Below are 24191 nucleotides of genomic sequence, written 5' to 3' on the forward strand. Positions count from 1 at the left end.
CCTCAGCAGAGACCAGCAGCTTATCAGAGAGTGAGGCAGACAGGCTCACATTATTAAATTAGCCATTCATGTCAGCTGAGGCCCCTGGACTCAGGCCCGAGCCAACATTTCAATACACTGACCATAATTTACTGGACTTAGAAAATGAAATAGACCCGGAGAATAATTTCTTCTCCACTGTCAACAATAACAACTGTTGCTACTACACAGATGAACTGTTCAACCAGTCTATTAAAACAGAAAACAGATTATCAATAATGGATTTCCATCCGAAGTCTGTACGCTAATTTCAATAACATCAAGGAATATTTAAATCAATTTACAAAACCATTCACAATAATTGCCAAATCGGAAACCTGAATCAACACTGATAAAGGAATAGATTTTGATCTGGAGGGGTATGAAGTCAACTGTATAAACAGAAAGAATAAGAGTGGAGGAGGAGTAGCTATGTATGTGGGTAAAAACTTGAATTATAAGGTTGTAGACTGCAAGGTATCAAAACTATTAAAATTAGTATTATTTGCAGATGAAACAAATATTTTTGTTTTGGGGGGAATTTAAAAGATATACTGGATACTTTTACTTCAGAAATGTGCAAATTAAAGAGGTGGTTTACAGATCTTTAAACCTAAGCAAAACTAAAATCATGTTATTTGGTAACTGTAAAAAAAAGTACTCAAGTAGAGATACAGGTAGATGGTGTGGACATTTAAAAGAGTTAATGAAAATAAGTTTCTTGGTGTGATAATAGATGACAAAATAAGCTGGAACTCTCACATAAAACATGTTAAGTGGACTTAAAGGCAAAATAAAGAGGCTGTGGATGGAGGTATGGGCTTGATATTGTCCAGATATTTGGTCATTATGGGGCTTAGTGACAGAGGCGAGCCTCCCAACGGTTCATTACTAGTTATTCTCTGTGTCTTCTTTTATCTGCTTCCCGCCATCGTAAATCATCCTGGAAAAGTGTCTCTGGCTGCTGCTCAACAATAGGAATTATTAGATCACTGTTCCTCCTCTTTGGTCCGACCTGAACAAACGAAGACCTCCGCTCACTGATGCTTTCTGATAGTTTCAGCGGGATCAGGCGCCGGTCAAGAAATGGCAACTTTTTCCGATTTGTCAAAACTTACACAAGGTCAGATGGCTGTGCCAGCACTAACCCTACGCCCACCACAAATCCTCCTCTTCCTTCCAAGAGCTGCATGCCACTCAGGCCTCATTTGACTCCAGGGTCTGGCCCAAACCTCACTCAGACATCATGGAGCGACTTGACAAGGGACCCTCTCACTATAAGTTGAAGTAAAGCTAGAATGAGCAGTATAGCAGCTGAAAATCTCTTTTTCTCTCTCTTCTGAACTTGCGATGCCTGGTTTTTACATAATGAGTTGCAACATTGATGAAGAACCCTAAAATCACTGTTTGTTTCATAGGACGTACAAGCTCTGATAAAGGTAAGGCAATTGGTATTCTTGAAAGGAATCCCAATATTCGATATTCATACTGTTATAGATTTTTTTTTTTTTTTTTGGGAAGATTAGTTCTGATGCATGTTGCAGCTTTTGCTTAGCTTTCACTAGTTTTTCTTAATCTTTGAACTCTTTAACACCTGATCGGACTATGCCTACTCGCAGTGTCATGTCTGTGCCATCCGGTATCTCTCTCCACATCCTTTTCAGTGCCTGGTGTAATGCCAGCCTGAGTAACTCTACTCCCTGCTGAGGGTCCACAGAAACAAAAGCGTAGTGGCCTAACCCTCTGTGACTTGGTGGGCTGAGATTTAAACTTGGAGTGCAAGGTCAATGTGTGCTTGCTGAGAACTGCAGAAGCATAAAATAAGACTGTAAAATCATGCAGCCTATGTGTTCTGTGCTGGGATGTAATTTCCAGTCATATTATTTGGATATCGTGTTTATTGAATTGCATATGCCGTTTTGTTTTTAGTTAGAATTTGTGTTTCAGGATACTTGAAGTCCTTCTTTATGTTCTTTAACACATCCCTCTTCTCATCTCTTCTTCTCCACCAGGTCATCGTTTCGAAGATGTTCCCGGCGTGCGCAGACACCTGGTCAGAAAGAACACCAAGGGACAAGTGGTGCACACGGGCAAGGACCACAAAGAGCCGACCACTCGCAGTCGCAAGCAGGACCGAACCCCACATGAGGTGAGACATTACAGTACTCACTTGTCGCGTCAATTAATGCTACGCCTGAGATTTATGACGTCTGTCCCATTTTTCTGCCTCATCTGTAGCTACATTTATTTTGTTAAACATTTAATGCTATATATTAACATATAAGACACAGTCTGTGATCCTGAGGTAAACAGGAGTCAACTCATCACCAGAATTCAAAACTGGGGCGACTACTTATAATAATTTTAATACTCAATTAAACTGTCAACTATTTTGAAATTAACTGATTGCAATCAAAATCATTTAGACTACAAAATATCAGAAAATAGTTTAAAAATGCAAGTTACAGGTTTAGGAAATAATTATAATAGATGTTTTTTTTTCCAGTCCTAGGATGAATTATGAAATCAGAAGGTTACAAATGCTGCTTTCCTTCAACAACATCAACCAACAACTAGGATTTGTAGAGTCAATATATGATAATTGGGGCTGCAAATAATGATTATTTAAATCATGTTTATGTTGATTGAATTATCTAAAAATCAACATATTATTTAAATATTATTAAAACCTAAAATCAGAACAGGCCCATATTTGCAATAATTAGTATGTCAAATGCTGCAGTAATATAAAACAATAAATGTTAAACTGACTGGGCTTTTTAAATTCATCTGCAATTCGAGGAAGTTTTGGTGGGAAATTTTCTTTCCGGTGCCATGTTTATAATCTTTATTTTCTATTTCAGACTACAATTTATGTTAAAAAATGTAACCATAAATTGAAACAAATCCTGGGAAACGGTTTCCCTTCTTTTTCTCTATCTCAAATTTAGCACTGCCTTGTCTCTTCTGTGGATGGGACAGAGAGGGAAGGAGACAATTAAAAATGAATGAATGAGTTCTTTCCTTTCACACACGGAAAAGAAAAAAAGAACTCAGGTAACCAGACACTGGGAGCTCCTGAGAGAGGGAGAGCTATGTTTTATTAACACACACACACACACGCACACGCACACGCACACACATACATTCTCCTACACAGCCCTGAGCCCTCAGCAGCACGGGGTAAACAACAGGTCCCTGTCAGGTGTGTGTGTGTGTGATGAGGAAGAGTTACCTGTGGGTATGTGTGTGTAAAAGTGAGGGTCCCATCCTTTGTGCCACTGTCGTATCAATGTTTGAGTCCTCTCCTGCAACGTCTCGCTTCTCCAGTCATTACCTGTGGTTGTGTACCGCTCTGCCTCGCGGCTTGAAGGCGTCCTGCTGGACATGGACTTCGGTCAAATGGCTGAGAAGGTGAGGCCGGGTGAACGGCCAGAATCATGATTTGCTCCGTGTGAGCGTGATTTCACAGGCATGCAGATGATATAACAAGAGAGTAATTTCCAGCCTGTTTTTTGGTCTTAATCTCACAGGGGCTTGTGACGGACCAGCATGGTGTTAAAATGAATAACATCTTAACAGATATTTGATGCTGAGAGAGCTGAATATTATGGTCTCCACTGACCATAGTTAGTATTAAGCTTTTTAAGATGTCATTGGCTGTTTTTCTGTGTTTTTATACAACCTTTTCTAAGTTGAACGTCTAGAGTAATAACATGGACAATATTTACAGTATCTTTTCTGTTTTGAGAGAATTTAAATAAATCACTTGGTAACCCATTAAGCATGTAGTCTGTTTTTCTGATGTTGACATGCAAAATGCACCACTGAATCACAGACTTAACACAAAGTGGCACGTTGAACATGCATGTTGTTTTTATGTGGACAGTTTGGATGCTTTTTATCTCACCTGCACCTGTTCCTTTGTGATGTTGACTCCAGGTGTTTGTGGAGCTGAACGAGCTGACTATGGACAAGAACCAGGAGATGCAGTGGAAGGAGACAGCTCGATGGATCAAGTTTGAGGAGGACGTGGAGGAGGAGACCGACCGCTGGGGGAAACCTCACGTAGCCTCGCTGTCTTTCCGTAGTTTGCTGGAACTCAGAAAGACCATCTCACACGGTAAGAGATGGAAACCGAATTAATTGTGGATATTTTTTAGGCCTAAAAGTCAGCAATGCAGTTCAGAGTACTGAGCTCAGTATGTGTGCGTCCACAGGCGCAGTGCTGCTGGACCTGGACCAGAAGACCCTGCCTGGCATCGCCCACCAGGTGGTGGAGCAGATGATCATTTCTGACCAGATCAAAGCTGAGGACCGAGCCAATGTCCTGAGGGCCCTGCTGCTGAAACACAGGTGACCTGCAGTTCCAGACTGCAACAAACAAGCAGTGGTTTCCCTTTAAGAAGACATTCAGTAACCTAGTGAGGGGATTTCAGCCACATTGATAGATATAGCTTTCTTTCTTCCAAAGATCTGACGGAGCCCCGCTTTAAGTTTATGAGGCAAACATTTCCCACAATATTACTACTACCTTGTCATTTGCTCTTTAAGTTTTGAAAACAGTGATTTGTGACATAATTGTTTTTGCTCAATGTAATGTCTGAGTACAAGCTGGAAATGGCAGATATCATCACTGCTATCGTTTAACCATATTACTGGTTACCAACCTGTGAGTCAGGACTCCTTGTGGAGGTCCCAAGTTAAATCAGAGGGATTGCAAGATTACGTGAAAAGCAAAATTGTTTATTTTGTCTGACTTTCTCTAGTTGTGGCTTTTTTTGTCAAATACTAGGTACTCACTTCTTTAGGCTTTTAAAAGTTCAAACAATCTAAAAAAGCAAAAATCACTTTTACTCACTTTACTAGAGGTCACAAGTAGACATTTATCAATTTTAAGAGTTAAACAACCAAAACAAAGCTGTATACGATGTACTATTGGGTGGTAAAAATCTTACTTATTACCGCTTTTTAAGGATTATTTTGGGATATTTTGAATTTTGAATTCAGTAGCAGTTAAGCCACCAACAGGAAATGTGAGGAGAGAAAGATGGGGATTACATGCAACAGTACTTAAGTACTTATTGTACTAAAAGTCCTTAGCTGGATTTCAACCATGAGTTGTGAGATTTATGTGGTACGCATCTTGGTAATGCTTTTAATCATTACAGTGTACATGTTGACATGACATAACACTTACACATTCAAAGCCAATACCTGTTCATACCGTTAATTATGAGAATAAACAGCGATTTAAACAGATTTTTCTCTCATTGCTGCACACTTCCTGCTACTAGGTGGCTTCATGCCCGCTTACTGCCTCTCTTCCTCCTGCTCACCCTCTCTCTTCCTCTCCCTGCCTCCCCTAGTCACCCAAGCGACGAAAAGGAGCACAGTAGCCCTTTCCCCAGGAACATCTCCGCGGCCAGCCTGGGCAGCCTGATAACACATCACAATAGTGCCAATCACACCCATCAGCCAGAACCGTCGGTGACCGACCCGCTCATGGGCACCGTCTACACCCCGGGGGACATGGAAACATGCATCGATATGGAGAAGAACGATGTACAGGTAAGTGTGACATGTTTTCAGAAAGTCCCATTTACAAGTATTCTTCATTATTCTGATTTTGCTTTCTTGTGTTTTCTTTCGCAGCAGAAGGAGCCGACCTTGGTGTCCGGTATGCATCGGTCCAAATCCAAACACGAGCTGAAGCTGCTGGAGAAGATTCCTGAAAATGCTGAGGCCACTGTTGTCCTTGTGGGTAAGTGATCTTCTACTACTACTCTAAAACCACACACACTTAACTTAAAATATCAACTTAAAATCACTTGTACTCAGTGTACTACTGTCTGTATGTTGACTGTTCTGTCCTGCCCATCTTCTAGGCAGTGTGGACTTCCTGGAGCAGCCCACCATGGCGTTTGTGCGGCTGCAGGAGGCTGTGGAGCTGGAGTCCGTCCTCGAGGTCCCTGTTCCAGTCAGGTTTCTCTTCGTTCTGCTGGGACCCCCCACCACCAGCATGGACTATCACCAGATAGGACGCTCCATCTCCACACTTATGTCTGACAAGGTGAGTGAGCTGTAGACATCGGGGGATAGTTATTATTACAAAACCCAAATCACATACCACAGTTACATAAAATCTCACCTACATAAAATTCGACTAACAAGGAAACACACACTATTGTTGAGAATAAAGCAATAATGTTTTGATTCAGCCTGGGTACATTATAGAGAAATCCCACAATAGACTTCGGAGTACAAATCTCTAAACCTTTTTCCATGTAATTCAATATATTCTCCCATAAAGGCTTTATCATAGAGCATTCCCATGAAACATGAAGGAGAGGCACTTGTTTTGTATTACACGTTCAACACCTACTGTGCTGTCCTCAGTTATCGATGGAAATTCACTTTCTCGTCTCCTGACCAGAATAGAAAGGAAAGTGAAATAAAATGGATTGTTGCCACATAAACTGGCAAACAGGTCTGCAAACGGGATAAACAGCTATAGTTTAGAAGAGTCTCCCTCATTACTTACTTTATTGGTTAACTTTTTCTATATCTGAATCCCCATCCAGCCATTCCACGAGGCGGCTTACCTGGCGGACGACAGGCAGGACCTGCTGAACGCCATCAACAGCTTCCTGGACTGCAGCATCGTGCTGCCCCCTTCAGAGATGGGAGGGGATGAGCTGCTGCGCTCCGTCGCTCGCTTTCAGAGCGAGATGCTGCGCAAGAGGGAGGAGCAGGGGGTCAAACTGGCAAAGGAGCCTAAAAGTCATGAAGAAAAAGGTAATATATTATATCTGTGGCCTTATTAAAGGAAATGCCAGTTGCTGTTATATGACTTCCTGATATTGTAATAAATAACCTGCTCTTTCCTGTCACACAGAGGCCCTCCTCACACCATTGAAAAAGTCAGACGACCCTTTAAAGCGCACCCGACGCCCCTTCGGTGGGCTGATACGAGACGTGCGGCGCCGTTACCCAAAGTACCTCAGTGACTTCAAGGACGCCCTGAACAGTCAGTGCATGGCTGCCGTTATCTTTATCTACTTTGCTGCTCTCTCTCCAGCCATAACATTCGGAGGCCTACTGGGTGAGTTGCACACAGGAAAGAAAGCGTCCAGTTAATGTGGATTCACAGTTTGTCTCAAATGTCAAACCCCTTTCATGTTTTTGTCTTGATGGTTCACTTAATGATCTAATTGAGTGACCTTTTAAACCTTTTTGGTGTTTGTAACTGTGCTAATTTGTCTGTCTGTTGCTAGGTGAGAAGACAGATGGTCTGATTGGTGTTTCTGAGCTGATTGTGGCGACAGCAGTGCAGGGTGTGATTTTCTGCTTGCTCGGAGCGCAGCCGCTACTCATTGTGGGCTTCTCTGGACCCCTGCTGGTCTTTGAAGAAGCCTTTTACAGTGTAAGTTGATGAACGACAACAACCAATGATGAAAACCGATGAAACTGAAAGCTCTGTTCCAACGTAACAGAATTCATCTACCAGCACCAACATATTATATTTCTTGGCAGTAACTTCCTGGCATCTTGTTGTCATAGTGAGGTTGCCAGGTCCCCAGCAGAGACTCCAGGAAAAAAATGATCCACCACATAACCCCCTTAAAACTTGTTTTTACTATCCACTATGTGGATTTTGTTACCTTTGGACAAAGCCAGACTCAAAAAAGGCTTTCAGAAGCTTTTTAATGCAAGTTTTATTGGCTGCTGTGAACATTTTCTAGTGTATAAATAGAGTTTCTTTGCTCTGTGTCCTCAGTTCTGCAAAGCAAACGAAATGGAGTACCTGACGGGCCGGGTCTGGATCGGGTTTTGGCTCATCATCATCGTGGTCGTCATGGTGGCCTTCGAGGGAAGCTTCCTGGTCCGCTTCGTGTCCCGCTTCACCCAGGAAATCTTCTCCTTCCTCATCTCCCTCATCTTCATCTGCGAGACCTTCATCAAGCTCGGCAGGGTACACCTGAGACGTGAAATAACAGCTCCTCATTACAAAAAGTTTTTGTTGGCACGCTGCGTGTTCACATCCCTGACACTAAACTGAACAGACTATTCTTTGGACAATATTCAAATCTTTGGGTCGAAATGAGTATGTTTTTCTAACAAGTGCACCTGAAATCTTTTGTGATTGATTGGCTTTGAAAGTTAAATGAATTAAGAGTTTACTTATTATATAGGCTTTGAAAGGTTGCTATTTCTAGAGTTTTATGGCACAGACTTGAAAGACATTTGGCTACGGGATAATGTCATTTTCCAGAATAGTGTGGTTGTGGTACATAAAAGATTGATAAATGATAATCCCTCTAAGGAAAGTAATCGCAGTGGGTGTACATGTGTGCATACATATTTGTGTGTGTATTCTGTTGTGAAATATTGTGCATTAATTTTAACACTTAACTGTGTCTTCGTGCAGATTTTCAAGGACCACCCGCTGAGAAGTTGCCCCTTGAACAACGGCACAGAAGGGGACGCCTCGAAAGAAAATATCACACTTCTAAGCAACAGCACCCAGCCAGTGACGGTCCAAAACCAGCCCAACACTGCGCTGCTCTCTCTGGTTCTCATGGCCGGAACATTTTTCATTGCCTTCTACCTGCGCAAGTTCAAGAACAGTGCATTCTTCCCTGGAAGGGTGAGGAGCTAAAAATTACTTTAAAAACATCAGTCAGTAACCCCTATTTATTAACCCACATATTAATTTAATCTTGCTTGAACCTCCCACCATCATAAATCAATCAATCAATCAGTGCAGTCAGTTATTGAGAGAGAGTCAAAATACATCCTCCTTAACAATGAAACATGAAGACTCATTTGAGCCACTAATACACGTAGTCTAAAATGTTAATTTCCTTGTTTTTGTACCACTTTAAAGGAATAGTTAGAGAAGTAATCAGCAAAGCAAAACAAGATATAAGGTGCTAATTAGTGAGCTTGAGAGGTGGTAGTTGTTTTCCTTAGTTTGTTTGTGCTAAGCTAACGGTGCTGCTGGCTGTAGCTTCATATTTAACGGAGAGACATGAGAGCGGTATCATATTTCACAAAATATGAAGAACTTGTTGTCTATGTTGGCTTAAAAGTTGAAATTGATTCTTGAAATTCATCAGTTGACAAAACACTGTCACCTGAAAAAGCATTCAGTACGATTGATGCGATTTTCTTCCTTTCTTGTGATTCGATCAAAAGCTCCAAAACAGCCACTAAATGGACCATGTGGTTTCAAGGTCAAGACTGAACTTTTAATCTTAAAATGCTCTAATTTGTTTTTTCTTTGTAGAAGTTGTCATACAATACAAAGATCACAGTAGCTGCAAATATTTTGATTATACTTACATAAAATATGTGAAGCTGCCAGTTCTGCTCAAACTCTCCCATCTTATGTGTTCAGTTGCGCAGGATTATTGGAGATTTTGGCGTCCCGATTGCCATCCTCATCATGGTCCTGGTGGATTACAGTATAAACGACACATATACACAGGTAAGACTCAAAAACTACCACTACATCTTATTTAAATGTTTGACATCTGGATACTAAAAATTCACAACACAGACAATCCTCATCTTTGCTGTCACACTCATTCCTGTTGTCATCCAGAAACTGAGCGTTCCTCGTGGTTTCTCTGTGACGAGTATCAATAAACGTGGCTGGATCATCAGTCCTCTGGGTACCAACGGTGAATTCCCCATCTGGATGATGTTTGCCTGCTGTTTTCCTGCTCTGCTGGTGTTCATCCTCATCTTCATGGAGACTCAGATAACCACGTGAGTTACAAGTCCCATCACGCAGTAATATCATCAGAATTACTCCACGTTAGAGTCATTGTTCAGATTTTTGTTTTGATTGAGTTTAACTAATCTCTTTTTTTCTATTGTACAGCCGGAAACTAATATAACAGGACTTTAAAGTTGGATTTATTGTTTTCCACATGAAATGTAGCACCTTTCATACACAAAAAGGCAGCTCTAAGTGCTTAAATTAAAAAAGAAAGCAATCCGAACAACAGTTAAAATATTAAAATTCATTTTTAGTAGATGCATGTATCTGTGAATGTGTGAATAACAAGCTGCTAAAAAACTCCTGGTTGACTTTTCCAAACCCTGTTGTTTACGTCTGTTCTCCCCCCCCCCCCCACACCCCCATGTCTTCCTGCAGCCTGATAGTGAGTAAGAAGGAGCGGATGCTGGTGAAGGGTTCTGGTTTCCATCTGGACCTGCTGTTGATCGTGGTGCTGGGCGGCAGCTTGGCTCTGTTCGGCCTGCCGTGGCTGGCCGCCGCGACCGTTCGCTCGGTGACCCACGTCAACGCCCTCACTGTCATGAGTAAGGCTGTCGCCCCCGGAGACAAGCCTCGCATCCAGGAGGTGAAGGAGCAGAGGGTCACCGGGCTCCTGGTGGCCATCATGGTTGGTGAGTGTTGGACAGTGAAATCTCATTACTGCTCTTTCCAGTTGTTAAAGCCAAAACCTATTGGGGGGGAAAAAAGGATATTTAGCATTTTGTTTCCAATTTGTTCGACCCCCCAAGGTATGTCCATTGTGATCGGTGACCTGCTGCGTCAGATACCCCTGGCGGTGCTGTTTGGTATCTTCCTCTACATGGGTGTGATGTCCCTTAATGGTATCCAGCTAACAGAGCGGATGATGCTGCTGCTCATGCCACCAAAGTATCACCCTGACCACACCTACGTACGCAAGGTAAGAGGAGTGTTGTTGTTTTTTGTTTTCACATAAAGTAATGGAGGTTTCAGGTGTAAGAAATAATACTTGAATCACATTATCACACTAGCTTTTTAGATATTTTTTCCTAGTCATAGCATAAATTATATTGTAGGCTATGAATATGCTATAAATAAAGTTCTTGCACATCAGAAAATCCTGATATTACAGTATTATAATGTATATTATTACATTGACAGGAGTCGGATCAAACATTTTCACATTTAGGAATACAAATAAACGTATTAGGGCTGCATCTAATTAGTAGGGGTGCACGATTCAGAAAATGTCACGATTTGATTCAATATCGATTTTTAGGCTCAAGATTTGATTAAAAAATGATTCCCGATTTAAAAAAAAAACCGATTCACAGTATGTAAATGTAGTTACTTTGACCCTGTGATTGCAGTAGACATACAATTTAAAAGAAAAGAAACACAACAAATTAAATGTAGTTTGATATTACTTTATATGTCTTCATACAAAAATAAAAACTTTTGGAACTAAAAACTGCAAAGTGCCAAGCTTTGGCCAGCTTTCAAATACATTTAATTCAAGTATAAAATAAAACTTTTAAATAAAAAGAGCTTTTCGGTCAGAGTTCGGTGGGAGTTTAGAGCATCGAAAGAGTGCGTTGGTTGACTGGCATGTTAGGTACTTTAGGTTGTTGTTCGTCCACGTCTTTAATGTTAATCTCTGGGTGATGCCGTACCATGTGAGTTCTCAAGTTTGTGGTGTTTCCAAAATACTTAACTTTCGCTTTGCAAAGCCTGCATATAGCATGATTCCTATCAAGTCCCGTCTTCCCCTCGAGGTTATAAAAGCCAAAATGTGCCCAAACTCTCGCCTTCAATGAGGATGGAGCAGGTTGTATAATTCTTTCTGTGAGGTTTGCCATTGTTTGCACCGACTAAACTACTTCTGCGGCACTCATTCATCTTTTAATTATAACAAGAGTGCCCAGGCGTCAGTGTGAATTTGACGCAGCGCCATCTATGGGAATGGTGAGCTAAACTCATTTCAGGACAATAGTATACACGCCATTACAAAACGAAAAAAATATGAATCGATTTTTGGAATTCTATGAATCGATTTTGAATCGGTAGAGCTTGAATCGCGATACGAATGTGAATAGATTTTTTTTACACACCCCTACTAATTAGTATTGATTTATCTGTTAACTATGTAATGGTTTGGTCTATGAAATATTGATCTACTAATCATTGTAGTTCTAGTAAGGGTCTTAAGTGGTTTAAACTATATATATTGTGAACCACTAAGTCTCTGAACAATTGTTTCTCCCTAAGACAACATTAAAAGATTTTGAATGGCAACAGTGAAGCTTATTATTATTATTATTATTATTATTATTATTATTACTGAGCTAAATCCAACATTAATCTTCATCATTGATTTGGTCTCACACTTGTGCTGGTAAGTTTTAATGAATAGTCTCGGTTTCCTTCAGGTCCGTACGCTGCGTATGCATCTGTTCACCTGCATCCAGGTGGTGTGTTTGGCGGCTCTGTGGGCTGTAATGTCGACACAGGCGTCGCTGGCTTTCCCCTTCGTCCTCATCCTCACCATACCAGTCAAGATGTTCCTGCTGCGCCGCATCTTCACCGCCAGAGAGATGGCATGTGTAAGTTGACCACAGGAGGGCGCAATACACTGCATAATACACCTGCACCACTACATCAGCTGCAGCAATGTGATATTAGAATCGTTGTTGGAAATTTAATTAGACAACAAAAGATGAAATGCAATATTTTTTAACTTTAGTTTTATTCACTAGGGGAGTTAAAGTTGAAAATCTACGTTTCTTCTGTGTAAGCTGTGATGTCTGATTGTTGTGCACTGGTTTTGACAATAAAGACCCAAAAATGCAATAACATAATATCAAAAACATTTAAATACATCAGTAGTTTGTTGATTTTCTTTATTCTTTTGTTTATTCTTTTGTGTGCACAACCTGGTGTCAAGTGGAGATATCTTCAATGCAACTACCATGAGTTTGGCATCAAAGAAAAATGGCTTATGTCTAAGGCACTCTGGGAAATGTTTGAGGTTTTTTATTTAGCAGACTAAACATTAGAAAATTGACTAGTAATTACACCAAGCAATGATGCCTCATAGTGAGAGTAACTTTTTTTCTTTTAAGATTTTTTTTTCCATATACAGTATAATGTCAAATGAGAAAATTTGCTGAAGCTTAATGCATGTTCACAATGATTAATCCTGGCGTGTCTTCTCGCTCTTCCAGCTGGATGCGGACGACACGGAGCCGAAGTTTGACGAACGTGAGTGTCACGATGAGTACTCAGAGATGCACATGCCTGTGTAACTTGCAACAAGCCCTCGTATTACCACTTAACTCCTCTTACTGGACACCAAAAAATTGTCGATCACGCTACCAGCCAATGAGATCCGTAGTCCTTTAAACTTGAAACAATCACGATTTGATGCCACATCACTGTGCACCCTCTGTATTATCACTGAGACGGCGTACGGTATGTCGAAGGTCTGGTTGGTTGTTACTTTGGTCCAACTTAAGTATTTAAGTAGCTTTTTATCAGATTGTTTGGGACTTTTCTGCCGGTTAACAGCACTAAAGATTTTAATCCAACTGAGGAAATGAAATAGTCAACAGAGTGTGTTCACTCATAATTTACTTTTTTAAATATATATTTCAGGGGACAGGAGAATCCAAATCAAATGATGTGATCTCGAGCTCAAATTAAAAGCGATTGCAGTAGATAGATTTGCAAGACTAATTCATTTTTAGCCCTGAAAGGTTGCTCTGATTCACATTGAATATGTGGAGGAAATATGGGGTACATTCTTTTATATTAGCACGCTGAGTTACCGCTATTCAAGTTTGTCACTTTTGTCATTTTTTAAACTCACCAAGAGCCTTATGAAGGAAATTTAAAAAGGTATACTGAGTTTTTTTCCACATTCTGTCTTATTTTAGACAGCTGATCACTTTAACTGCCTCCTGAAGCTCGTAGCACTTTTTTAAGACTGAACAATGACTGTATTTTATGTACATGTAATCATTTTATCTTTCTAGAATCTTTCTAGAATATCAATGTTGCTTTAGTTTGCTTCTTAAACTATCTGTGATTCATTTTAGCCTGTCCTTTAACTATACATCTTTTTTGTACTCTAATGCAACGGTTTAGATGACCGCTGGGGTTATATGTCAAATTCTGTACCTGCAGTGAGTTAAGATCACCAGCAGAGGGGGATCTAGCAGGACTGTGACGATGACATAACAAAACATAAAAAACTGTACAAGAAAATCTAATTTTCTCTTTACACTAATGACGTGGCATCATGTTTCTAATCATAACAGAAAATTAACATAGTGGCATAATAAATATACTCTTAAATGTCGCCACGCACATGTTTAGGGCACTAATGTTATCGTGTAGAGTTTATATCACTTGGTGTGTTTATGGGAATCACTGTAATTTATTGGTTTCTTTGTCCAAGTGCCAAATGTCTCGTGTTTTATGATCAGAACAATAAGCTGCAGTTCATTCATCTCACATCTCCAACAGTGTTTGTTGAAGAAGTTTCAGCATAAATTAACATGTCATAGCCTAACATTCCTTGTTTTATCATAATTTAGATTTTTTGGGGGGACTAATTTAAACATTTCATTCACACTCATGTTGTGAACTTGCCTGGTCGACCAAATTTGTGTAGACAATCTCAACATTCATGCATTACTGAGAGTGAAGGCTTTTAAAAATATATATATATATATATTTTGTTTTATGTCATGTTGTGTCGGTGTGACATGGATTGGTTAAAGCTTTGACCGTGTCAAATAACTTAAATTTTCAGTCCTCTGTTACTCTCAAGTGTGTCTTTGAGACACTACTTTTCCCTCTGAACGTTCCCAGCCTGACTGTCATTGTGATCTTGTGCCTGTTTGGTGTCAAAAAGGTGCACAACATCTCAAGTGCCTGTGGGACCATGAAATGATCCGCTACAACTGTCGATTATGTTTGTAAGGACAACACTCGTGTTACAATAGTTTGCACTTTCGAGACGCTCATAAATCAAACATCTTTACATTATTTATCTGTTGCAATATGAGGCATTATTGCTGTTTTTGAAGATGTATTATTTGTCACATCACAAAACCTTTTTGTTTTGTTTTTTTTAAATGTACACACGCATTTGGCTGCATCATGGCCATGGACATTAAAGGATGTTAATGAGAAGTCGGCAGTGTCAGTTTTATGTTTGTGCCTGTGGATGAAGTGAAGTTGGTCCGTGTATGCCAAAGGAGCTATCTGTCAACCTTGTAAAATGCTGATTCGATACGTCGTTCCATTTCAAAAGCAATACAAAGTCCGAGAGGCTGTTGCTGATGTTCCCTTGTACATTAAAGGTTGAAATATTGATGACAAATAAAAGTAACTTTCTATTTATCCTGGATGTTCTGTCGTGTTTTTATGCCGTCCGTCGGTCCGTACCATTCTTGTGAACGCGATGTCTCATGAACGCCTCGAGGGAATTTCTTCAGTTTTTGCTCAAACTGCCACTTCAATTTAGGGATGAACTGATTAGATTTTGCGGGTCAAAGGTCAAGGTCATTGTGAGTTCATAAAACACGTTTTTTGGCAATAACATATGCTAATAGGATATATAATTTTTTGGGGCATTTTAGGCCTTTTATTTATAGGACGCTGAACACATGAAAGGGGAGAGAGAGGGGGGAAATGACATGCAGCAAAGGGCCACAGGCTGGAGCCGAACCCGCAGCCGCTGCGCCGAGGAGCAAACCTCTGCATATGGGCGCGCGCTCCTCCAGGTGAGCCACCCAGGCGCCCTTCTGAATTACTTTTCGAAGGAAAAATTTGCTCCTGGTTTCTAAAAAAAATTCACATAGGGAGAAGGTCAGGTGGATGGTGGGTCAAACAAACGGGGCTTCACTCACTGTTTGACCGCTGCTAACGTCCCGTGTGAAACCAAAAGTTAGGTTGAATTATTTTAAAATTACGTAAGTAAGTTAAGTATGTTACACGTGACGCAAGTAACTTACAAACTGAAGTTATGTAACTATATTAACCTACGATGATGTTTTCCTAAACCTAACCAAGTAGTTTAGTTTCAATTGCCACCGTTAACTTTTAAAAACTGTAATTGTTTCAATTGTTCACAACCGTTTTAATGTGCACTGGTCGCTGGGACGAGGACGTGTTGAAAAAAAACGTAATCTGGGAGAAAATGTTTCCCTCAAACGTAATTGAGAAAGCAGTTTAGTTGTATGGGAACGTAATTTTGTAGGAGACAGGGTTGGTGTGTGGGAGAGGGGGTCTGTATCTGTATCTGTATTGCCCCAGGGACCCCTAACATCACCCGACCATGCAGGGCCGTTTCTATTTGTAAGAACAGTTTTAAAAACCTTTTCAGCTTCATTAAAGAGATAAAAGCAGTCAGTAAATAAGAACTGCATGTGTTGTCAAATTCTTGAGGATGTTTTTTTCACTTTTATTTTGTCTATTTGCATGTGTTTTCTAAGTTGCAGTATTTGAGCTCTTAGGGCCACCATACTAAAACAAATTCTCATATTGGAATCTGCTATCCATAAACATCAAATACAGACAAGTCAAGGCTTGTAAAAAGAAGTAATGTTTTGTGTTTCCAGACTGTTTTCTCCCAGTAAAAAGAAGGCTGGATGTTCTTTCCTGTTCAGGAAAACAACACAGTGGGTGGGCGTGAACCGTTGCACTATCCCCTCACCCTCATTGTTACAGACACAGGGAAAAAGATGGCTGCGTTATTGCTGCTGCTTTTCAGCGTCGGAGCCTTGTTCTTTTCCTCTAATGCACAGGAGGCTTACAACAACCTTCCTGAAACCTACAGGAAAGGAGTGGATCTGGCCCTGGAGAAGCTCAACTCTCATGCTGGAATTCAGCACCATTTTCTCTATTTCAGAAGTATCACAAAGTCAGACATTCAGGTACAGTATTTGTGATTTTCAGAGTGAGTGTTTGGCTTGTGTTATGTGGCTGTTATTGAGTGGTTTCTTGTGATTTGCTGTGAGCAAAACGCTCAAGAGAAGCTCCAATCATCAATGAATGTAGGGATTTTATCAGGAAAAAAAACCCTCTTAGTATGGGGGAGAATTGCTTGGATGTAACCCTCCTCTTTCTCTTCAGCCTGGATTTGACGTGGCTTACATCTACCACCACTTCTACCTTAAAGCCACCAAGTGTCAAAAAGGGACGGTTGACTCCACAGCTTGTCAGTTCAGAAACGACAGAGTAAGTTGTGTCTGATTTACTGAAGTCAGAAATGTGGAATTCGAGGACGACTGCCTGCTCTTACTCGTCTCTGCTGTTTTGTTTGTGTGCATTCATGCAGCCGCTGATAGACTGTGCCGTCTGTTACAAAACATTTGGAGGAGAAATTGAACAGGAGCCCATACCGTATGTTCACTGTGTCCACAAACCGTCCCTTACAGAGGTTAGTCTGTTCACTGGAAGGCCACTTTTTTAAATGACCACACTGCAAAGACTGAATATAACTTCTTGAATTTGTTTTCTGACTTTTTTCATTTATCTTTTTGTTCTGAATGGCAGGAGATGAAGGCGGGCCGAGTAGATCACTGCAACACAATGGGTTACAGAAGTGGAGCCCCGACTCTTCTTACATCAAAGGGAACAGAGTGAAGACTTGGATGACTCATTTGACACCTTTCAGGGGTTTATTTGTACTTTTAAAAGCATTTTTTTTTAGTATTAAAGCAGATTACGACATGTTGTTAATGTGCTCACAACCACACAAGTGTTATTTCTGTAGTATGTAGTAGTCATTTTTTATACATTTACGGGAGATTTTTGTATCATCTTCAGAAATGTAGTTTACTGCTATGCAAAAATGTTAGAATGTAGAATTTGTTTAACAAGCTGTCAATAAAGTTTAATTTGTCAACAATTGAAGGTTTTTTTCAATGTGTACACTATTAGTATGAATGGGCTTCTTGTACTTTGACCTAATTTGACTAGAGTAAGTATTTTAAAGGAGAAGGCTAGCAATATTTTACTTTTTGTTAACAAATCCTGTAGAATGACCAACCATTCATTCTCATAGGAGATGTCATACCCCCTCAGGTTCATCCTGTGACCCTTTAGAGGGGCCTGGCCCCTAGATTGGGAACCACTGGTAAACTTCTGAATTGTATACAAAGTAGGTCAAACTAGCTCCCCCTCCACAAGCTACAACAGTAAAGAAAAATGCACCGTAAGATCTCTGATCGTGTGTGATTAAAAAATGGTGAATAGTACTCACTGCTTAATCAGTTTCATTAACCAACCCATCAAGTATATTACAAGAAAAAACCCATTTCTTATAAGTGTACTACTTTCATGTTTATGCAACAACAAGGGAGCCGATGAGGCAGAAACAAAAGAGTTAATTCACCCACTGATCACCTCTGCCCTTTATTTTTTGTCCTGGGGCCAAAGGCTTTTCATGGCATGTTGGGATTGCTTCCAGGAATTGGATTACAAATCCAACTCTCCACTGTAATAATGTTTAGGGATACGAGTGCAATTCCACTTCTGGCGAGCAGTTTCTTCTGTGTAAACCCCCTATTGAGAATGTGTTTTGTTAAGACAATCTTTAATCTGTGTCCCCTGGGGGAGTTACTGGAATTTGGAGATACAAAGTAAACAGTCTGTGTAGCAGGCCTGTTGATGGCCAGTTTGTTTAGTTTCACTTGTTACTCATACAGCCATAATAGGACTTGTTTTTGATGTGAGTATTGATCCCGCAGAGAGAGGAGGGAGTTCACCCTCTGAGCCGAGCTGCCCTCCTCACACACTCAGAGGAAGATGGCTGCTGGGTTGCTGTTGCTGTTTTGTGCTGGAGCTGTGCTTTGCGCTGTCGGGGCCCAGGATTCTTATAATGGGCTAACTGATTACTACAAGAAGGGAGTGGATCTTGCATTAGAGCAACTCAACACCCATGCCGGGGTTCACCACCATTTTCGCTTCTTGAGAAGTCTGGACAAGTCAGATATCGAGGTATAGCTGGAGTTTTTTCATTCAATTCTTGGCCTGAGGAATTAAGGTGGCTATCTCTATTTTAGTTTTTTTATTGTCTATGTTAAACCATTTATAGCAGCTTCAGTAAATTTTATTAATGGGGAGTTATAACAGACAGTAGCAGATTTTAAACAAACGTTCTGCTGAAAGTCCTCAGCAGAGAATGAAAGTATCTAATTAGAACTGACAAACATTTAATTGTAATCTTAATATATAAGAAAATGACTGAAGTTCTGTTTCAGATATGTCCTGCTTTCAGTTCCCTTTACTTCTTGGATCTGCATCATGAGTTTGGCACTCTCACTCTGCCTTCAGGGAATTCTGGTTCATTCTTGTTTTCACATCTGCTTCAATTAAAGTCCACTGTGAATCTCTAAGTTTCAACATGTTTTTTAGCAGGGTTTGCCAAAAGATAAGGCGTGTCTTTGCTGGAATGTTTACCACCAATAATTTAAAGAAAACAATATCCTGGTTCTTCAAACCGATACTCTGAGTTTTGATTTTGAGTTTTCATAATGCATGGTTTCAGTTGTTGACTTGGAGAAAAGCCACCACTGAGATATAAGAAGGCTGCAGATCAGCAATATGTTTTAACTCCTCAACTCCCACAAGATTATATTATCAGTTATTAAGCAATCAAGTCAAATATGAGCTGATATCCAAAGCAGAATATATCACTGTCATTGTGTGTATGACACTTTCTGCTGGTCTATGATATGTTCGCTTGCAGTGTGCACAGTGTACCCACCTTAATTTCATTTTTTTGGAGGTTTTTTTAAGAGTCATGGGAGTTGTAGTTGATGCATGCTAACAAATTAATTGTTGCTTTATTATTTCAAAGGTAAAAGACTGGGGCACACTGATTGATATGGAGCCTTTACCAATACGAAATTAGGGGTACATAATACAGCATAATTTTGCTTCAACATGACAACATTAATCCTCACTGACTATAAGGGAGGTTCCCAGACTTGACTTAGCTGTTTTGTAGCTCGTACTAAACTGACCCTCTGCTCTCTTGCAGTCTGGATTCGGTGTGAGATACCTCTACCACCACTTTTACCTGAAACCCACCAAGTGTGCCAAAGGAACTACTGAGTCAAACCCTCAGAGATGTCCTTTCAGGAATGACAGAGTGAGTGAATTTCAAAAGGAGAAACATTCATTTCAAATCTATGCACAGGATCATCATGCTGTTTATGTTTTCTAATGACTTCACAGCCACTGATGGACTGTGCAGTTTGCTACAAAACAGCAGCAGACCAGATAGAGTCGATCCCCAAGCCATATGTTCACTGTATCCAGAAACCGAGACTCACAGAGGTATTGTTCTTTATGTCCTTTTGTGTGTGTGTGTGTGTGTGTGTGTGTGTGTGTGTGTGTGTATGTATGTGTTGTTATCCCCTATCTGAAGGTTTTTGTTAATTAAAATAAATATACAAAATGAAAACCCATTATTCCACCCTTCTTCAGTAAGCTACACAATGCTTTATTCCCTCGCCAAATGAGTGTGGCTATCTTGCCTTTATCAGGGTGGTGCCTGTCGTTTCCAGTTTCCTGAAAAAGAAAAAAAGAAGAATTCAAAAAAGAAGAATTCAACCTCAGACCGATCAACCTCAAAGAGGAACTCTACTAAATTTAGATAATTAAAGTCTGTTTAAAGGTGTTGAAGAGTATGGCTGTACATGTGAAAAAAAGTTGTATAAAACCTTTTGTGGCTCTAAAGGGAGCTTCAAGAAGTTTGATGAATTGCCTCAAATGACATCACTTGAGGCTGCGTCAGTTGGGTCTAAAGACAAGTTTGAAAATGTAAAAAAGTCTGGAGGTATGGAGTTGGAGAGAGGTGAGATTAACCTGACCTCTGTAGCCCGCTCCTCATCTCTCTCTACATTAGCCGCTACTAGCATAGCACACTCGAATCTAGGACCAAACTGTTGGCTGTCAAGTTGCATTGTGGGTAATGTCGGCGCCAGGTTTTGACAAGGAAGATGTTTTTTCCCCACACTATCATTTTCCACATCTATATATTTTAGATAAACAAATTATTAATAAAATAATTTGAGTTACATGAAAACATTCACTTGGAAACTCAACAGCAGTTTGGTGAGGTGAATAAAGCATGGTCTACTGGAGATGAGTTATGCAACATGTTTTAATTTAGCATTGAAGCTCACAGTGGTCTGCACTTTGCTGTGTGTGTGTGTGTGTGTGTGTGTGTGTTCTTAAAGTTAAAATGGTGCAGTGTATGTGTTGCTTCCTGCACACAAAGGATGCCTGAACAGACATCTTCAGGTGTTTTCTCTCTTGTTTCAGGAGATGAGGACCACCAGGACAGAGCACTGCAAAAAAATGACTTACAACAGTGGAGCTCCTACGCTGTTGGCTGTGTCTACTGGCTAAAATAAAAAGCAAAAATACCATCCTTCATAATATAGTAAACGGAGAATCTGCGCTTCACCTGTTGCATGCTTAATTCACCATAGTGTCGTAACTTTGACAAGCCAATTCTCATTGCAGTTTCCTGCAGATTTCTCATCCAGGCTTCACTTATAATAAACAAATACAAAAGCAGCACATCTGCACATTCATTCATTATGTTTTTGTTATGTTTTCCCATCTATAAAGCTGGTGGTTCAGCCTCACTTTAAGCTCCTCTCTGCTGTGATAAATGAGTTCCTTCATTGCTCATAAAGTCACTGTATTACAGATGTAACATTGTGTAATAAAAAAAGAAGAACAAAAAGTGTTTATCCATGTTGTGTGTAGACTTGTTATGATCCAGATTCTTTACAGGCTGGAATCCTCATCATGAATATCTGCTCCCCTACAACCACACTCATCTTTAATGGTGTGTACAGGTAACAACAGCTGAAATAAAACTTTGTTTTTTCCCTCAAGAGGCACAGCTCAGCCACAAAGGGCAAATGGGCTGTTGCTCGGGCAACTTTAGCCCATCCTTGTGCACATCCTGTAGTTGACATGATGTACAGAGCGTGGGAAGTGAGGCAATAAGAGCCTTCTTTGTCTTCTTTGTTGTCTGTTTGAATAAAATGGAAAGGTTAATAAAATATCACCGCCTGCTCAGATTTGAACTTTGATTTTCAGGTTTGTAAACTGAGTGAAAAGCTTCAACACCTGTCACGCTATGACTTGCTGACTTATCCTGTAATTACAGTATGACAGCTTAATGTCAAGCTCATGCATGTTCCCAGATGGGTAAAGACCCTTGAGCACGTTCTTGTGTACATCAAAATTGGTAGCTAACTAAGGTGTCAATCACTGCTTAACTCTGAAACTATTTAAGGTGTTTCCCTCTTTCACATCCATCAATGACATGTCGTCCTTTGAAGATCATGCTTATGTCACAAAAAACCCAAATCCTGCACGATTGAGATGTTTCGGAGAGATTTGAGTAGTTCAAGCAGACAGGGACATTCACTTCTCATTATAAAAGGAGGGGCATGGCCCTCCCCTTCTCTAGCTCCATCCCCAGCTTATATGCTACTATAAAAATGGAGTGAATTTCACATCTTGCACTTTACTCCTTTTCCACAACTTGGGACAACTTGGGATATTCAACCCTGTAAGTATTTCATACTTTTATACTGATGGATGGATTCATACATTTCTGTGCAAGAGTAGTTTCATGCATTAAGGAGTTATTGCAGTTTGATGTTAAATCTGTGCTGTTTAATTTAGGTTTATAATTGGTGCATTAGACTTATTGTGGGTATAAACAAGGAGGAAAATAACTACTATTCATATTGGGAAACCAACGCACAAAACACATGTTTTCAATGTTGATAGACACAGTAAAGACATTTTTTTTGTTACAGAATCATGAGCAGGAACTTCTTGTCCAAAAACGATGAGCTTCGCAAGGGAGACTTTCTGATTTCCAACAACAAGGAGTATAAGGCTGTCTTCCAGGTGAGTAACTCCAAATATTTGTGCACTCCAAATATTTACAGTATAAGGATGCATTATACATATTCACTGGTCAGTGTAAAAAGTAAATGCAAAAGTAAGGGAGCAAGTTTTTGAAGATGCACACTCTGATAGCGATCAAATGTCTCTGTTTCTGCCTGCAGGATGATGGTAACTTTGTCATCTACGGCTGGAAGCCTGTGTGGGCTTCAGACACTTGTGGTTCAGACGTTTTCCGCCTGTGCATGCAGGCTGACTGCAACCTGGTCATGTACAACAAGGCTAACAGTCCCAAATGGCAAACAAACTCCCACAAGCCAGGAGATTGCAACATGTGCCGTCTTCATCTGACCAATGATGGCAAACTGGTGGTGTACAAGGAAAGTGATGAAATTTGGAGCTCTGCTAACTCTAGAGGCATGAAATGATGTCATGACATGACAAGCCTATTAAAATTGAATGCTTTGCAAAAGAAAGTCATCTCTGGATGGCAGCTTGAATTACAATCAACCTGCCAGCCATGTAATCTGTAATCAAATAAAAACACATTTTCACAATGTATAAATGTGTTTCTCTTCTCTTTGTACTTGGTACTGGTTATGTTAAACAGTTTTACTGTGATGTAGATGTCTTGGTAAAGAGCACTAGTAGTTTTTGGAGGTTTGTGTCAACAAAAAAAGGGAAAGTAGAAAAAGAATAATGAGATAAATCGGAGAACATGAGTGCACTTCACTCAAACAAAACTAGTACTACTTTATACTTAAAAGTCCTACTTTAGAAACATTATAATAAACTAAAATATAAACGGAAAACAAAACCAAGGCATGATCGCTTAAAAGGGTTTGGTGAGTTTCCCTTCAAGTTAAAAGTTTACTTTCTGTGGTCTGTGCTTTAGAGACAGACATTCATTTATTTACTTATGCACAAAATACATACATCTCATTCACTTGTCCAGAATACAAAAATGTTCTTGTTGCATGTCAGTTGAACCACCATCTACAGTAACCTTAAAGAAAGATGAGCTGAAGGTGTTTGCTTATCAAATGTAAATGACTTGCTTTACCATGTTTGGTGCCAAGGAGTAACTTGAGTTAGTTCAAATGAAATGCAACAAAGCACCACAAGATGTCACACTAATCTTACTGCAGTCTGTATCTACATATGCTTCACCTTGCATGGATATTCCTGTGTATGGTTACATGGAACAGCTTCACATAAAAAAAAACATGTTAAATGTAAAATGTTCTTTTAATATTAAATAATGCCTCTCTCCATGTTAATTTTCTGGACGGAGACTTTAAAATGTCAGATTTAAATGCCAACAGGCTAAATCCCTCCTTAGATACATTTTGCAGACTTGTTAACACAAAATTAAAAGGAAAACACTCATGCATGAAGGGGAAGAGAGACGCTTTGAAAGACTTGCAATCAGACAAGAATCTCA

At 40.0% G+C, this 24191-nt stretch overlaps 2 protein-coding genes across 8 annotated transcripts in view; both read left to right on the forward strand.

Annotated features, from left to right (window-relative positions):
* The window catches only part of slc4a2b (solute carrier family 4 member 2b), a 48498-nt gene extending 33302 nt beyond the window's left edge, over positions 1-15196 (forward strand). For 2 of the 6 annotated variants that reach the window (XM_035998227.1, XM_035998228.1), the window contains exons 8-24: positions 2031-2167; positions 3961-4141; positions 4239-4374; positions 5316-5589; positions 5674-5782; positions 5907-6091; positions 6603-6816; positions 6917-7123; positions 7296-7444; positions 7799-7993; positions 8450-8668; positions 9422-9511; positions 9629-9795; positions 10187-10440; positions 10558-10727; positions 12217-12390; positions 13012-15196. In XM_035998227.1, coding sequence (XP_035854120.1) covers positions 2031-2167; positions 3961-4141; positions 4239-4374; positions 5316-5589; positions 5674-5782; positions 5907-6091; positions 6603-6816; positions 6917-7123; positions 7296-7444; positions 7799-7993; positions 8450-8668; positions 9422-9511; positions 9629-9795; positions 10187-10440; positions 10558-10727; positions 12217-12390; positions 13012-13092 — 2942 coding nt within the window. In that variant the 3' untranslated portion in view covers positions 13093-15196. Of the gene's footprint in view, positions 1-2030; positions 2168-3348; positions 3433-3960; positions 4142-4238; positions 4375-5315; positions 5590-5673; positions 5783-5906; positions 6092-6602; positions 6817-6916; positions 7124-7295; positions 7445-7798; positions 7994-8449; positions 8669-9421; positions 9512-9628; positions 9796-10186; positions 10441-10557; positions 10728-12216; positions 12391-13011 lie in introns of all 6 variants that reach the window. The other 4 variants (XM_035998231.1, XM_035998229.1, XM_035998230.1 and 1 more) reach the window with 4 other exon arrangements.
* Positions 15197-22293: 7097 nt separating this feature from the next.
* On the forward strand, positions 22294-23308 carry LOC116045263 (mannose-specific lectin-like). Of its 2 annotated transcripts, none has more exons than XM_035998223.1 (3): positions 22294-22403; positions 22657-22780; positions 22855-23308. In XM_035998223.1, the coding sequence occupies exons 2-3, from the start codon at positions 22661-22663 to the stop codon at positions 23173-23175; spliced, it is 441 nt and encodes a 146-aa protein (XP_035854116.1). In that variant the 5' UTR covers positions 22294-22403; positions 22657-22660; the 3' UTR covers positions 23176-23308. The 2 variants fall into 2 exon arrangements, with proteins under 2 accessions (XP_035854116.1, XP_031148665.1); XM_031292805.2 differs by having other exon boundaries at positions 22657-22750; positions 22912-23308.
* The last annotated feature ends 883 nt before the right edge of the window (positions 23309-24191 follow it).

The sequence above is a fragment of the Sander lucioperca genome, chromosome 23 (genome assembly GCF_008315115.2).
Source record: "Sander lucioperca isolate FBNREF2018 chromosome 23, SLUC_FBN_1.2, whole genome shotgun sequence".
NCBI lineage: Eukaryota > Metazoa > Chordata > Actinopteri > Perciformes > Percidae > Sander > Sander lucioperca.